General features: G+C 45.2%; 1 protein-coding gene across 1 annotated transcript in view; it reads left to right on the forward strand.

The window, feature by feature from the left end:
- Nucleotides 1-17,641, forward strand: part of LOC143801035 (vomeronasal type-2 receptor 26-like) — a 172,350-nt gene that overhangs the window by 82,978 nt on the left and 71,731 nt on the right. Inside the window, exons 3-4 of the mRNA XM_077281225.1 lie at nt 9,539-9,550; nt 12,284-12,407. Of these exons, the coding sequence (XP_077137340.1) occupies nt 9,539-9,550; nt 12,284-12,407 (136 nt within the window). The remainder of the gene's footprint in view (nt 1-9,538; nt 9,551-12,283; nt 12,408-17,641) is intronic.

The raw sequence follows: 17,641 nt of genomic DNA on the forward strand, positions 1-17,641 counted from the left end.
CTCTGAGATTCCGGAATTTTTATCTGATTATCGTGATGTTTTTGAGGAGCCTAAGCTTGGTTCACTACCTCCTCACAGAGATTGCGATTGTACCATAGATCTGATTCCGGGCAGTAAATTTCCAAAGGGTCGTTTGTTTAATCTATCTGTACCTGAACATGCTGCTATGCGAGAATATATTAAGGAGTCCCTGGAAAAGGGACATATTCGTCCTTCTTCATCTCCCTTAGGAGCCGGTTTTTTCTTTGTATCTAAAAAAGATGGCTCTTTGAGGTCGTGTATCGATTATCGACTCTTGAATAAAATTACAGTCAAATATCAGTATCCTCTGCCACTGCTGACTGATTTGTTTGCTCGAATAAAGGGGGCTAAGTGGTTCTCTAAGATTGATCTCCATGGGGCGTATAATTTGGTGCGAATTAAGCAGGGGGATGAGTGGAAAACCGCATTTAATACGCCCGAGGGCCATTTTGAGTATTTAGTAATGCCTTTTGGTCTTTCAAATGCCCCTTCAGTCTTTCAGTCCTTTATGCATAACATTTTCCGTGAATATTTGATTAAATTTATGATTGTGTATCTGGATGATATTTTGATTTTTTCGGATGACTGGGACTCTCATGTCCATCAGGTCAGGAGGGTTTTTCAGGTTTTGCGGGCTAATTCCTTGTGTGTGAAGGGTTCTAAGTGTATTTTTGGGGTTCAAAAGATTTCTTTTTTGGGGTACATTTTTTCCCCCTCTTCCATCGAGATGGATCCTGTTAAGGTTCGGGCTATTTGTGATTGGACGCAACCTTCTTCTCTTAAGAGCCTTCAGAGATTTTTGGGCTTTGCTAATTTTTATCGTCGATTTATATCTGGTTTTTCTGATGTTGCTAAACCTTTGACTGATTTGACTAAAAAGGGTGCTGATGTTGCTGATTGGTCCCCTGCTGCTGTGGAGGCCTTTCGGGAGCTTAAGCGCCGCTTTTCCTCTGCCCCTGTGTTGCGTCAACCTGATGTTGCTCTTCCTTTTCAGGTTGAGGTCGACGCTTCCGAGATCGGAGCTGGGGCGGTTTTGTCGCAGAAAAGTTCCGACTGCTCCGTGATGAGACCTTGTGCGTTCTTTTCTCGAAAATTTTCGCCCGCCGAGCGAAATTATGATATTGGTAATCGGGAGCTTTTGGCTATGAAGTGGGCTTTTGAGGAGTGGCGTCATTTGCTTGAGGGGGCCAGACATCAGGTGGTGGTATTGACCGATCACAAGAATTTGATTTATCTTGAGTCTGCCAGGCGCCTGAATCCTAGACAGGCGCGCTGGTCGTTGTTTTTCTCTCGGTTTAATTTTGTGGTCTCATACCTACCAGGTTCTAAAAATGTGAAGGCAGATGCCCTTTCTAGGAGTTTTGAGCCTGATTCCCCTGGTGATTCTGAACCTACAGGTATCCTTAAGGATGGGGTGATATTGTCTGCTGTTTCCCCAGACCTGCGACGGGCTTTGCAGGAGTTTCAGGCGGATAGACCTGATCGTTGCCCGCCTGGTAGACTGTTTGTTCCTGATGATTGGACCAGTAGAGTCATCTCGGAGGTTCATTCTTCTGCGTTGGCAGGTCATCCTGGAATCTTTGGTACCAGGGATTTAGTGGCTAGGTCCTTCTGGTGGCCTTCCCTGTCTCGAGATGTACGAGTTTTTGTGCAGTCTTGTGATGTTTGTGCTCGGGCCAAGCCTTGTTGTTCTCGGGCTAGTGGATTGTTGTTATCCTTACCTATTCCGAAGAGGCCTTGGACTCACATCTCTATGGATTTTATTTCTGATCTTCCTGTTCTCAGAAAATGTCTGTCATCTGGGTGGTGTGTGACCATTTTTCAAAGATGGTTCATTTGGTACCCTAGCCTAAGTTGCCTTCCTCATCCGAATTGGTTCCTCTGTTTTTTCAAAATGTGGTTCGCTTGCATGGTATTCCTGAGAATATCGTTTCTGATAGGGGGACCCAGTTCGTGTCTAGATTTTGGCGAGCGTTCTGTGCTAGGATGGGCATTGATTTGTCTTTTTCGTCTGCGTTCCATCCTCAGACTAATGGCCAGACTGAGCGAACTAATCAGACCTTGGAGACTTATTTGAGGTGTTTTGTGTCTGCGGATCAGGATGACTGGGTTGCCTTTTTGCCGTTGGCGGAGTTTGCCCTCAATAATCGCGCTAGTTCTGCCACTATGGTTTCTCCTTTCTTTTGCAATTCGGGATTTCATCCTCGTTTTTCTTCCGGTCAGGTGGAGTCTTCGGATTGTCCTGGAGTGGATACTGTGGTGGAGAGGTTGCATCAGATTTGGGGACAGGTGGTGGACAATTTGGAGTTGTCCCAGGAGAAGACTCAGCGTTTTGCTAACCGCCGTCGTCGTGTTGGTCCTCGTCTTCGTGTTGGGGACTTGGTGTGGTTGTCTTCTCGTTTTGTCCCTATGAGGGTTTTTTCTCCTAAGTTTAAGCCTCGGTTCATTGGCCCGTATAAGATTTTGGAGATTCTTAACCCTGTGTCCTTTCGTTTGGACCTCCCAGCATCTTTTTCTATCCATAATGTCTTCCATCGGTCATTATTGCGCAGGTATGAGGTACCGGTTGTGCCTTCCATTGAGCCTCCTGCTCCGGTGTTGGTTGAGGGTGAATTGGAGTACGTTGTGGAGAAGATCTTGGACTCCCGTGTTTCCAGACGGAAACTTCAGTATCTTTTCAAGTGGAAGGGCTACGGTCAGGAGGATAACTCTTGGGTGACAGCCTCTGATGTTCATGCCTCTGATTTGGTCCGTGCCTTTCATAGGGCTCATCCTGATCGCCCTGGTGGTTCTTGTGAGGGTTCGGTGCCCCCTCCTTGAGGGGGGGGTACTGTTGTGAATTTGGTTTTTGGGCTCCCCCGGTGGTCACTGGTGGTGCTGGACTTGTGTGCTTTTCTTTCTCTGTTCACCTGTTTCCATCTGGATATGGGTGTATCCTATTTAGCCTTGCTGCTCAGTCATTCTGGCGCCGGCCATCAATGTAACCAGAGCCTTTCTGTTGCATGTACCTGCTCCAGTCTTCTGATCAGCTAAGTTGGACTATTTAGTCCTTGGTCTATTTTTGTATGTTTTGTCCAGCGTGCAGTTATGTGACTCTCTGCAGCTGGAAGCTCTTGTGGACTGAAATTACCACTCCGGTGTCATGAGTTGACACATGAGTTTAAGGTAATTTCAGGATGGTATTTTCTAGGGTTTTGTAGCTGACCGTGAAGTCCCCTTTTTGTATTTTTCTGCTATCTAGTTAAGTGGGCCTCGCTGTGCTAAATCTGCTTTCATACTACGTGTGTCTTTTCATCTGATTTCACCGTCATTATATGTGGGGGGCTGCTATCAACTTTTGGGGTATTCTCTGGAGGCAAGCCAGGTCTGTGTTTCTTCTTCCAGGGGTAGTTAGATCTCCGGCTGGCGCGAGGCGTCTAGAGAAAACGCAGGCACGCTCCCCGGCTACTTTTAGTTGCGTGAATAGGTTTAGTATCGCGGTCAGCTCCAGTTTCCATCACCCGAGAGCTTGTCCGTTTTTCTTATGCTCCTAACGTTCCCCTGCCATTGGGAACCATGACAGTTTCGCGCATAAAAATGGCCAATGTTTTAATCGCAGCAGGTCCAGTACCCCTCCACAGAGAGAGAGAATATGAGTCTAGGAAGAGGTTTTCACAGGTACCCATTCACATGGAGACGTTTATTCTCAGCGAGGTAGGCAAGCGTAGGACCTGATATACGAGAGATGCCGTAAAGGGGCTATCAGGTACACATAAAATTGGCCATTTTTATGCGCTAAACGCTCTCATTTTTCATATTTCTAGTGCAGTATTGCAGTTCAGTTTTTATGTTTCATGTTTGCATGTCTTAGCGCTGCAGTGTGCTGCCTTTTTTACTTGACTATATATGAGTTGGTTACTCTAGGTTCAGCACCTGTTCACACTTAGTCTATGTATGGATGTGACGGTCAGTTTTTTCAAATATATTATTTAGCCTTCTGACTGAGCACTCCGCCTCCTAGCCCAGGTGTTTTAATCGCAGCAGGTCCAGTACCCCTCCACAGAGAGAGAGAATATGAGTCTAGGAAGAGGTTTTCACAGGTACCCATTCACATGGAGACGTTTATTCTCAGCGAGGTAGGCAAGCGTAGGACCTGATATACGAGAGATGCCGTAAAGGGGCTATCAGGTACACATAAAATTGGCCATTTTTATGCGCTAAACGCTCTCATTTTTCATATTTCTAGTGCAGTATTGCAGTTCAGTTTTTATGTTTCATGTTTGCATGTCTTAGCGCTGCAGTGTGCTGCCTTTTTTATTTGACCATATATGAGTTGGTTACTCTAGGTTAAGCACCTGTTCACACTTAGTCTATGTATGGATGTGACGGTCAGTTTTTTCAAATATATTATTTAGCCTTCTGACTGAGCACTCCGCCTCCTAGCCCAGGTGTTTTAATCGCAGCAGGTCCAGTACCCCTCCACAGAGAGAGAGAATATGAGTCTAGGAAGAGGTTTTCACAGGTACCCATTCACATGGAGACGTTTATTCTCAGCGAGGTAGGCAAGCGTAGGACCTGATATACGAGAGATGCCGTAAAGGGGCTATCAGGTACACATAAAATTGGCCATTTTTATGCGCTAAACGCTCTCATTTTTCATATTTCTAGTGCAGTATTGCAGTTCAGTTTTCATGTTTCATGTTTGCATGTCTTAGCGCTGCAGTGTGCTGCCTTTTTTACTTGACTGTATATGAGTTGGTTACTCTAGGTTCAGCACCTGTTCACACTTAGTCTATGTATGGATGTGACGGTCAGTTTTTTCAAATATATTATTTAGCCTTCTGACTGAGCACTCCGCCTCCTAGCCCAGGTGTTTTAATCGCAGCAGGTCCAGTACCCCTCCACAGAGAGAGAGAATATGAGTCTAGGAAGAGGTTTTCACAGGTACCCATTCACATGGAGATGTTTATTCTCAGCGAGGTAGGCAAGCGTAGGACCTGATATACGAGAGATGCCGTAAAGGGGCTATCAGGTACACATAAAATTGGCCATTTTTATGCGCTAAACGCTCTCATTTTTCATATTTCTAGTGCAGTATTGCAGTTCAGTTTTTATGTTTCATGTTTGCATGTCTTAGCGCTGCAGTGTGCTGCCTTTTTTACTTGACTATATATGAGTTGGTTACTCTAGGTTCAGCACCTGTTCACACTTAGTCTATGTATGGATGTGACGGTCAGTTTTTTCAAATATATTATTTAGCCTTCTGACTGAGCACTCCGCCTCCTAGCCCAGGTGTTTTAATCGCAGCAGGTCCAGCACCCCTCCACAGAGAGAGAGAATATGAGTCTAGGAAGAGGTTTTCACAGGTACCCATTCACATGGAGACGTTTATTCTCAGCGAGGTAGGCAAGCGTAGGACCTGATATACGAGAGATGCCGTAAAGGGGCTATCAGGTACACATAAAATTGGCCATTTTTATGCGACATACAAGGAACAAATACCACGGCACTATGACTGAATCATGTATTACCACCACAGCGACTGAATAACAGCACTTACAAGGAACAAATACTGCCACTGATCCATACATAATTCTATGTGTCCATTATTTCTCATCTACAAGGGAAGCCCGTAATCACCTTTCCTCTATTAATGAGATGGTTGTGTATATAGTCCTCCTTGTATATAAGGTCCTGGCCCCTCCTTTCTCCTCCCTCCTCATTTCTTACTTATTCAAATCCCATTATATATAGTGTATTGTTTCATCATATAGAATTTGTATTTGTTTTTGTTATAAGTCCTTGTACCGGGGAATACCTGAAAGCTCGGGGGGACAGTATAGAGAATGAGGGAGGACTGTGAGGAGTTTGGGGGCATCACGTGATCGGTTATTGGGGGTGTGGGGCAGTCATGGCTCCTGATTAAGCCAGAGAAACTCATTTGTCATAACTAGAAGGACATTGCTTCCAACAGAAGGAAACATGAGGATTCATTCCCTGCTGTCCTCCCTACAGTGAGCACCAGGGATCTGTGCCCTGACCTGTAATATTATAGATTAACTAGATGGTGGCCTGATTTTAACGCATCGGGTATTCTAGAATATGTATGCGTAGTGTATAGCACAGCCCACGTAGTACATTGCGCAGCCCATGTTGTACATTACTCAGCACACGTACTACATTGCGCAGCCCATGCACTACATTGCGCAGCCCAGGTACTACATTGCAGAGCCCATGTTGTATATTGCGCAGCCCACGTTGTATATGGCGCAGCCCACTTAGTATATGGCACAGCCCACTTAGTATATGGCGCAGCCCACTTAAAATATGGCGCAGCCCACTTAATATATGGCGCAGCCCACGTAGTATATGGCGCAGTCCATGTAGTATACTGCGCAGCCCATGCAGTATATTGCGCAGCCCACGCAGTATATTGCCCAGCCTACGTTGTATATTGCGCAGCCCAAGTTGTATATTGCGCAGCTCATATAGTATATTGTGCAGCCCACATACAGTTAGGTCCATACATATTTGGACAGAGACAACATTTTTCTAATTTTGGTTATAGACATTACCACAATGAATTTTAAACAAAACAATTCAGATGCAGTTGAAGTTCTGACTTTCCGCTTTCATTTGAGGGTATCTACATTAAAATTGGATGAAGGGTTTAGGAGTGTCAGCTCCTTAACATGTGCCACCCTGTTTTTAAAGGGACCAAAAGTAATTGGACAGATTCAATAATTTTTAATAAAATGTTCATTTTTAGTACTTGGTTGAAAACCCTTTGTTGTCAATGACTGCCTGAAGTCTTGAACTCATGGACATCACCAGACGCGGTGTTTCCTCCTTTTTGAGGCTCGGCCAGGCCTTCACTACGGTGGTTTTCAGTTGCTGTTTGTTTGTGGGCCTTTCTGTCTGAAGTTTAGTATTTAACAAGTGAAATGCATGCTCAATTGGGTTGAGCTCACGTGACTGACTTGGCCACTCAAGAATATTCCACTTCTTTGCTTTAATAAACTCCTGGGTTGCTTTGGCTTTATGTTTTGGGTTATTGTCCATCTGTAGTATGAAACGACGACTAATCAGTTTTGCTGCATGTGGCTGGATCGGAGCACACAGTATGGCTCTGAATACCTCAGAATTCATTCGGCTGCTTCTGTCTTGTGTCACATCATCAATAAACACTAGTGACCCAGTGCCACTGGCAGCCATGCATGCCCAAGCCATCACACTGTCTCCACCGTGTTTTACAGATGATGTGGTTCGGATCATGAGCTGTACCACATCTTTGCCATACTTTTCTCTTTCCATCATTCTGGTAGAGGTTGATCTTGGTTTCATCTGTCCAAAGAATGTTCTTCCAGAACTGTGCTGGCTTTTGTTGATGTTTTTTAGCAAAGTCAAGTCTAGCCTTTTTCTTCTTGAAGCTTATGAGTGGCTGCACCGTGCAGTGAACCCTCTGTATTTACTTCCATGCAGTCTTCTCTTTATGGTAGATTTGGATATTGATACGCCTACCTCCTGGAGAGTGTTGTTCTCTTGGTTGGCTGTTGTGAAGGGGTTTCTCTTCACCATGGAGATTATTCTGCGACCATCCACCACTGTTGTCTTCCGTAGGCGCCCAGGTCTTTTTGCATTGATGAGTCCACCAGTGCTTTCTTTCTTTCTCAGGATGTACCAAACTGTAGATTTTGCCACTCCTAATATTGTAGCAATTTCTCGGATGGCTTTTTTCTGTTTTCACAGCTTAAGGATGGCTTGTTTCACCTGCATGGAGAGCTCCTTTGACCGCATGTTTAGTTCACAGCAAAACCTTCCAAATGCAAGCACCACACCTCAAATCAACTCCAGGCCTTTTATCTGCTTAATTGAGAATGACATAACAAAGGGATTGCCCACACCTGTCCATGAAATAGCCTTGGGGTCAATTGTCCAATTACTTTTGGTCCTTTTAAAAACAGGGTGGCACATGTTAAGGAGCTGAAACTCCTAAACCCTTCATCCAATTTTAATGTTAAAACACCCTCAAATGAAAGCTGAAAGTCTGAACTTCAACTGCATCTGAATTGTTTTGTTTAAAATACATTGTGGTAATGTCTATAACCAAAATTAGAAAAATGTTGTCTCTGTCCAAATATATATGGACCTAACTGTAGTATATTGCGCAGCCCTCACAGTATATTGTGCAGCCTACGCAGTATATTGCCCAGCCTACGTTGTATATTGCGCAGCCCAAGTTGTATATTGCGCAGCTCATATAGTATATTGCACAGCCCACATAGTATATTGCGCAGCCCATGTAGTATATTACGCAGGCCACGTTGCATATTGCGCAGCCCACGTATATAGCAATGTGGGCATGATAACCCTGTAAAAAAAAAAAAAAGAATTAAAATAAAAAATAGTTATATACTCACCTTCCGTTGGCGCCTGGATCCAGGAAGCGGTTACCGACGCTTGGGATCCACCCAAGCTCCGCCGAGCCGCTGGTGCCGGCCGCCATCTTCCTTTCCCAGAAGACTTAGCGGTCTCGCGAGACCACTAAGTCTTCTGGCTAATTTCTCAATACATCGCCAGGAATGGAAGATGGCGGCTGGCGCGAGCGGCTCGGCGGACTACGGAGGGTGAGTATAGCAGGTTTTTTGTTTTTTTATTATTTTTAACATTACATTTTTTTACTATTGATGCCGCATAGGCAGCCTCAATAGTAAAAAATTGGGGACACACAGGGTTAATAGCGGCGGTTACGGAGTGCGTTACCCGTGGCATAACGCGCTCCGTTACCGCCGGCATTAACCCTGTGTGAGCGGTGACCAGACAGCGTATGCGGGCCCCGGGAAGTGAGTGCGTGGAGTAAGGAGCGGCCATTTTCTTCCGGACTGTGCGCATCGCTGATTGGTCGCGGCAGCCATGACAGGCAGCTGGCGAGACCAATCAGCGAATGAATAACCGTGACAGAAAGACAGACGGACGGAAGTGACCCTTAGACAATTACATAGTAGATAAGAATTCACAATCTGATAATCATCCAATAAATGTCTCACATTATCTGCAGATATAACACAAGAAATTATGGAACGAACGAAAATGCAGAACATTGCATAGAATGTGAGGTTATAATTTGGGGTCCATTACCTCTCCTTCATCAAGAACTCCCCTGCAGCTGCTCCATCCCTCATCTCCCACCTATTATCACAGCAGAGACTCCCTGCTCCCCCTGTATTATAATACCCCCCATCCATTATTTGCTCCTTGCTGTCCTGGCCCTGTATAGATGTCAGGACTGGAGTGACAGTTCTCCATGACTAAGAGCACAGAGCTGCACAACTGCCAGACAGGGGGGAGGAGAGACCTGAATTAGCCACACGCTGGCAGATGCAGCCACCCGAAGCCTCTGCTCACTGGTCGCAGTCTCATCCTCAGTTTCTCCTGCTCTCTGCCTCAGCCCGCCCCGACGACAACACACGACTCCTCCGGAATGAGGAAGTGCTCACACTGTAATGTGACGTCGGGACCGTGATGCACCTGGGCCCGCCGCAACTTAAAGGTACAGTGCCCATTTCCGTCCGCCGGATACATTAACAACGCTGTAGGTGTAACTTTAAATCACCACAGTGTTGTTATGTATTTGGTGGCAGCTTTAAACAGAATATCCCAGGGGCCCGAAGAGCATTAGCAAAGAGGGGGGCCCGCCCAGACCGGGCTGCCAGCGTATGCGGGCCCCCCTTTTTGCTTCAGCTCATCGGGCCCCATACAGTAGTAATGTCTGAAATGCCCTGATGGCGGCCCTGGCCACGGATACCTGCAGCTAGGTATATATAAAATATGCAGCAGCAGACAGTAATGGAGCCATTTGATGTATGCAGGGAGATCTATAGACTCACATACAGTGGTTGTATGCCTTGCAGTGATGTGGATATGTTAACATAGACTCCTCTGGCTACCTAGCACAATGATCTATATACCCACGAAATTGCCCTAAAGAGTACTGTTGGTTTATCAGGATTTGTGGATTGAACACTAGTAGACCCACACTAACTAATAAAAGAACAAATCTGACCCTATCTCAGTGGTAGCTCTCCCTATACTGAGTCCGGAGCAGAATGCGCCAAGCAGGGCGGCGTCAGGTCTCTTATAGACCTGATGCCGCTGTGCGGCCAGCCAATCACTACAATAACATAACAAAGATGGCTGCGGTATTACAGTGGATGGCAGACAATTACTCGATGTTCATTGGCGCTGTAAAGAATGCCAAAATTGCAGGGAGGGAAACAATCTCCTGCCTAATCATTCCTGAAATGCTTGTTGCTCCCCGAGTACACCGAGCACAGTGATACTCGGGCAAGTACAGAGTAGTGGCGAGCACGCTCGCTCATCAGTGATCACTAGCGGTGGATGATGAGACGTGGAGGAAGACCTCATTAAAAACTAGGCCCTATGTAAAGCAGTGTCTCTCGTAGACTTGGAATGCCCATACATTAAGGGCATGGGCAGACAAACATTTCCCCATGGGGGTGCATTTAAAAAAATATATTTATGGGGATCATAGACTCCCTTGCCCAAAAATTGAATGGCTGTAGCAGCACAGAACACATTCACCATAGTGATCTAGTGGGGGAGAATGATAACATTTCCCCATGGGGGGTACATTTAAAAAAAATAATTTTAAGGGCAGCATAGACACCCTTGCTCAAAAAACTAGTGACTTTTGCATCACGGAATACGTTCACCCTGGTGTTCTTATGTTTGTGGATGAAGAGGATAAGGAAGAGGATAACACCAAAACAGAGCAAATCAGGAAGCATATACCCATGTGTCGTTGTGAAGGGGTGCATCAGAATACACCTCCCAAAAAAAGACAATGTATTTGAGGTTATGTTTCACTGATTTCACTTGGAGGTATACAGAAGTCTTGCCTAATCCAGCCCTTGTTCATTTTTATAAGAGTCAGCCTGTCACATTTTCTGTTGACAGGCGGATGCACTTATCTGTTATAATTCCACCAGCGGCATTAAAAACCGCTCTGACAGAATTCTAGCAGCAGGGTAGGCCATGACCTCCAAGGCATAGAGAGCCAGTTCATACCATGGGTCCAACTTGGATAGCCAATAATTAAAAGGCACAGTACAATCTGCAATGTACTCCCACAGCATCTTCCCAAACATTGCATTTCTTGTGACAGCACCCCTTGCCTCTGTGCTGGCACGATGGGAGGGTCTAAGAAAACTGTCCTAGAACTTTGCCATTGTTCCCCTGCATGAGCTGAATTGTACTTCTCTCTCTTTCGCTTGGACTCCTTGGTTGTACAACAAACTCGAACATCTGCTGCCAGCGTTTTTTAAGTAATTCCCCTACAAGGGCCCTCTGGTACTGCAACATTTTAGTAACACCTGTCTGCCTCTGGAAGAAGAGATCGAAAGTTCTCCTTGTAGCATGGGTCTAGAAGTGTCACCAAACAGTAATGACTGTCACTGAAAATTTTAATAATGTGAGGGTCACAGAAAAAGCAGGGCAACATTAAGTCAACCATGTGTGCCAGATTGCTTACAGGCAAGACTTCTGTGTCATCACCAACAGGACGACTGATCACACTGTCCTCCTCCTCCTCCCTGTCCTCAGGCCATCCCCGCTGAACAGCTGTGCTTGTAGTACCATCTATAGTGCATGAAAGTAGCTCCCATTCTTCCTCTTCCTCCTCCTCATTGTCCATCAATTCACGTTGGGACAACATGAGGCTGGGCTGAGTGTTATCACCCTGAATGGTTCCTTGCTCCATGTCCTCTTGCTCTGCCTGCAATGCATCCTCTTTAATTGTGAGCAGAGAGGTTTTCAGAATGCAGAGAAGTGGGATTGTGATGCTAATTATGGTGTCATCACCGCTCACCATCTTGGTGCCATCATCAAAGTTTTGGAGAATGGTACATATGTCTGACATCCATGTCCACTCCTGAGGTCTTATGTGTGGAGTTTGAACGGAATATCGATGGCCTTGTTGATGCTGGTAGTCAACAACTGCCCTCTTCTGCTCACAAATTCAAAAAATGGATAGTGGGTGGGCAGTTGGATCCAGGATGCAAGAGAAGGCAGGAACCCTCTCCTATCCCTTAAATAACCGTACACCACCAAAAAGCCCTCCCATCCTTATTGTCACATTAGTTAACCCCTTCACTCCCACCCTCTAGATTGTCATGTGGCCTGTCCACCCTGCGGCTCCTTCACTTGTCTCATTTATCAGCATTCAGTCTTAGTCCCTCCAGTAAAGTTCTCTTCTGTTTCTCAGGTCCCAGTATCCCGCTGCTCAGATCCCTGTTCACCTGGAAGCTGGAAAAAGGTGAAACCGACAATTCACACCTGCTGCTATGACTGCATCCCATGTTCAGAAGGCGAGATCTCCAATACAACCGGTATGTACAGTCTGAGGGGTGTAACCGGTGTCCGGCACCTTCTTATAGGAGATGGACTCCGCATCGACCACATTCACACAGTGCAGAGCAGGAATGGTGTGCAGGATTTCAGTACCAGCACTGTCTGCAGCGATCACTGCCCAACACTGTCTGCAGCGGTCACTGTTCACTGCCACCATCACCACCCAGCAGTGTCTCGAGCAGTCACCATCTAGCTCTGTCTGCAGCAGTCACTGCCTAGCACTATCTGCAGCGGTCACTGTTCATTGCCACCGTCACCTGCCAGCATTGTCTGCAGCAGGCACTGCCCAACAATGTCTGCTGTGGTCACTGTTCACTGCCACCGTCACCACCCAGCACTGTCTGCAGCGGTCACTGTTCACTGCCGCAATCACTATCCAGCACTCCCTGCAGTGGTCACTGTTCACTGCCACAGTCACCTCCCAGTACTGTCAGCAGCAGTCACTGCCCAGCACTGACTGCAGCAGTCACCTCCCAGCAATGTCTGATCCAGTCACCACCCAGCAGTCTGCACTGGTCACCGCCCAACACTCACTCACTCATCACTGCCGCTGTCATCGCCCAGCACTGTTTTAACCGGTCACCTCCCAGCAATGTCTGCACTGGTCACCACCCAACACTGTCTGCACTGCTCACTCTTCACTGCCACCGTCATTGCCCATCACTAACTGCAGCAGTCATTGTTCACTGCCACCTTCACCACCCAGCTCTATCTGCAGCGGTCACTGTTCACTGCCGCTGTCACTGCCCAGCATTGTCTGCACTGCTAGCCTTGTTCTACAATCTTTTATTTTTTTTTCCAAAATTCACAAAAAACAAAAACAAAAATGCTTTATACAGTTTGTTATGTCAGGCTGAGGTGAACATGTAAACCCTTTAAAATACTTTTTATTAGATATCTTTAAAATACAAATATCCCAGTGACAAAAACAGGATCAAAAAAGGATCAAACAAATGATCCAAAAAAAGAGATTTTTATGTGCACCAATCCTACTGCTCTCCCTGCACTCGACTGCTCTCCCTACCTAACAGTGGAGGTTGGCACCCTGATAGAATAATTTTGGCGCCCCCACTCAACGGCGGCTGTCCACTGCTACCCCTATTATCTTTCTGGATAGCTATAGGTGGGAAAACAATGAGCTTTAAAAAAAAATGAAATAAAGCGCACAAGAAAAACACAAACATATAAAAGTAGGTGCACATAAACAAACCCCAATTGCTGTCTACTTAGGAACTAGTTCACATCAGACAGTGATGGCATGGGGAATGGCAATATATCAATATCCAAGAAAAATGGTTCACAAAAAAAAAATAAAATAAAATAATTAAACCAGAACTAGGACCACATTAGCCTCTTACGGCCACACATGTATTCTGCCCAATGGCATGCTCAAAAGCCTCTTTTTGCACCCAGGCATATAATGAAGGGCCCCAGGGTGAACAATCAGAACAAAGACTAATGATACATAGTCTGGTAATGCATGCAAAGCTATTGTGGGTAGCCAACAGGGGATCACAGCCCCAATTAAGTGATACTTAGCTTCCCAGGCTTCACAGCAGTAATAGTCGCCTCAACGCGTTTCCCCGAACTACGGTTCATCAGGAGGCAGTTCAATGTAGGAACCATTAAGACAGAGATGCAGGTGCCATGATGCGAAGCAGACCTGAAGATCCAGGGGAAGAGGAGGTGTCTTTATACCAAAAGAATCACTTTTACTGGTCGGTATATCCCAGCCAGTATGGTATCCACCCCCTGTCTCCGAAAAAACACTGAGTGTTCTAATGAATTAGTCAAACATATGGACTTACTTAATGTAGTAGTGTCTACAAACGTCTGTGGGTCGCTCCCCCACAGGCAAGACAGATCATTAATAAACAAATGCATAGCTTACCCACAATATAGATAGAGTGACCTCCTCCTATCCACGCTAGCATAGCGCCAAAGGACGGCGCCATCTTAGTATCCCAGAGTGCGCACGCGCCAAACCGGCGAACTCGCGCATGCGCATAGCGCTTATGGAACAAGATGTTTAGCCATACAGTGCGCATGCGCCAGACCGGCAAAGTCGCGCACGCGCATAGCGTCAAACGAACGGGATGTTTAAAGATGCAGCGCGCCTGACAGGATTCACAGTCTTGATCTAGAATGCGCACGCATACTTAGTTCTGGCTCACAATCTGTAAGCGCGCAAGGCATGATATAAGGACATTATATCCAGAAATTGTATAGCCCACTGTGAAAACGACCATGTATAACTGGAAAAATATATTACTCTTTAGATAAATGATAAATACAATAATTTTTATATATAAATATGAGCTACTAAAGAAAAATCTCAGATGTACCAGCAATTATGACGCGGTGACCAACCATATCACCAAAATAATGTCCAGTATATACAGCCCAAAGCTAGGTTCATCTCCAACAAGGAGAGGCATATAATATTGCCATGAGTTCTACTTGATGTAAGCAAATGGGCTACAACAATTGTAAAAGCAGCTACCGCATAAGAAGATAGTAATGATAAAGGGATATAAAAAATATATTAAATATTAGTCATAACAATAGACTACTGCAAAATATAGAAATGCAGTTTTTATAGCGGTTCCTACATCAGTTTACCCCCTATAGATATATGGTTATGCAGAATACAAATCCAGAGTGGATAGTTGCCAAAATGATAGATAAGAGGTATCATAGAAAACAAGTATAGGTTAAAGACTCATTTAGTCCCCTTGGTGATACCGATTGCATCCGAAAAATCCATTCTGCCTCACATTTAAGGAGGGCTTTATCAAAATCACCTCCTCTGATCCTTGGCTTTAACAGCTCAATCATACAGAATGTTATTCCTTCCAGCCTCCCCCCATGTGTTTGATTCATGTGCCGGGCCAGTGGGGTATCTCTGCCATGTTTTATGTCACCCAGATGTTCCCCAAATCTCGTTTTTATCTCTCTGGTGGTCTTCCCTATATAATCCAGGGGGCAGGGACAAGTGATCTTATATACTACTCCCACTGACCGGCAATTACCAAAGTCTCGTATATCAAAACACCTCCCATTTGCGGCACTAATAAACTGTCTTGATGGTTTTACATATTGACACTTAGTACAGTTTCCACACTTATAGAAACCAAGCGGTTTCCTATCCAGCCACGTACCCTTTGGTTGTGGTTTTTGATACAGGCTGTGTACCAGCCTGTCTCCGATGGACTTTGATGTGAACTAGTTCCTAAGTAGACAGCAATTGGGGTTTGTTTATGTGCACCTACTTTTATATGTTTGTGTTTTTCTTGTGCGCTTTATTTCATCTCTTTTTAAAGCTCATTGTTTTCCCACCTATAGCTATCCAGAAAGATAATAGGGGTAGCAGTGGACAGCCGCCGTTGAGTGGGGGCGCCAAAATTATTCTATCAGGGTGCCAACCTCCACTGTTAGGTAGGGAGAGCAGTCGAGTGCAGGGAGAGCAGTAGGATTGGTGCACATAAAAATCTCTTTTTTTGGATCATTTGTTTGATCCTTTTTTGATCCTGTTTTTGTCACTGGGATATTTGTATTTTAAAGATATCTAATAAAAAGTATTTTAAAGGGTTTACATGTTCACACAGTTTAAAATTATCCCCTAATTCTAAAAGATTGTTTATAACTTCATAATTTTATGTCAGGCTGAGGCCTGGTGTATCTGAGGTGGAAAAATCATAGCTTCACAATCATAAGTTGCATAGTTCTGTCTGCTAGCCTTGTTCAACTAATTTTTCTTTTTTTTCCAAAAATCACCCAAAAATTTATAGTTTGTTATGTCAGGCTGAAGCCTGTTGTATCTGTGGTGGAAAAATCGTAGATTAGCAGGCATACGTAGCATAGTTATATCTGCTAGCCTTGTTCTACATTTGTTTTTCCAAAATTCATAGAAAAAAAAATACTTTATATAGTCTGTTATGTCAGGCTGAGGCCTGGTATACCTGTGGTGGATAAATCGTAGCTTAGCAGGCATACGTAGCATAGTTCTGTCTAGGGTTGAGCGAAATGGATCGGTCAATTTCATAAGTCGCCGACTTTCGGCAAAGTCGGGTTTCATGAAACCCGACCCGATCCCAGTGTGGGATCGGCCATGCGGTCGGCGATCTTCGCGCCAAAGTCGCGTTTTGTATAACACTTTCAGCGCTATTTCTTAGCCAATGAAGGTGGACGCAGAGTGTGGGCAGCGTGATGACATAGGTCTCGGTCCCCACCATCTTAGAGAAGGGCATGGCAGTGATTGGCTTGCTTTCAGCGGCATCACAGGGGCTGTAAAGGGGCGTGCACGCCAACTGCCATCTTACTTCTGCCGATCGTAGCATAGGGAGACGTTGCTGCCACGTCGTCAGAAAAAGGGATAGCGTTAGGGAGGGAAGATTAACCCCCAAACCGCTTGTGCTGTAGCGATTTCCACTGTCCAACACCACCTTTTCTTTGCAGGGACAGTGGAGGCTAGATTTCTGTGCATCAGCTCTGTAGCTTATAAGGCTCCCTGATAGCTGCGTTGCTGTGTGTACGCCGCTGTGCAAACCAACTGCTTTTTTAAAAGCAAAAATCCTGTTGCTTCTTTCTGCACAGTTCTATTGTTTATTTGTCCACACTTTTGTGTGCAGCAGTCCTTTTTATTGCTGGCTGCCATACTTGTCCTGACTGAGATCATTGTAGGGAGATTGTTATCAAAGCACTGCGGAATATGTTGGCGCTATATAAATAAAAATTATTATTATTATTATATTATTATAGTAGTACAGTCCCATTTTTTTTTATATATCTGCCAGCCACTGTAACTGTGTAGTGTAATACAGTGGGCCTGTTTTTTTCTGCTGTCTCCCACACATAAAAAGGAAGATTTAAACTGCCACAAAGTGCATCTGCGTCAGTCCTGTTTGTGGCATATCTGCCAGCCACTTTCCGACACTGAAACTGTGTAGTGTAATACAGTGGGCCTGATTTTCCCAACAGTCTCCCACACCTATAAAGGGAAATTTCTATTGCCACTGAGTGCATCTGCGTCAGTCCTGTTTGTGGCATATCTGCCAGCCACTTTCTGCCACTCAAACTGTGTAGTGTAATACAGTGGGCCTGATGTTTTCTGCATTTTCCCACACATGAAAAAGGGAGATTTATATTGCCACTGAGTGCATCTGCATCAGTGCTCTTTGTGGCATATCTGCCAGCCACTTTCTGCCATTCA

The sequence above is a fragment of the Ranitomeya variabilis genome, chromosome 1, assembly GCF_051348905.1.
Source record: "Ranitomeya variabilis isolate aRanVar5 chromosome 1, aRanVar5.hap1, whole genome shotgun sequence".
Classification (NCBI taxonomy): Eukaryota; Metazoa; Chordata; class Amphibia; order Anura; family Dendrobatidae; genus Ranitomeya; species Ranitomeya variabilis.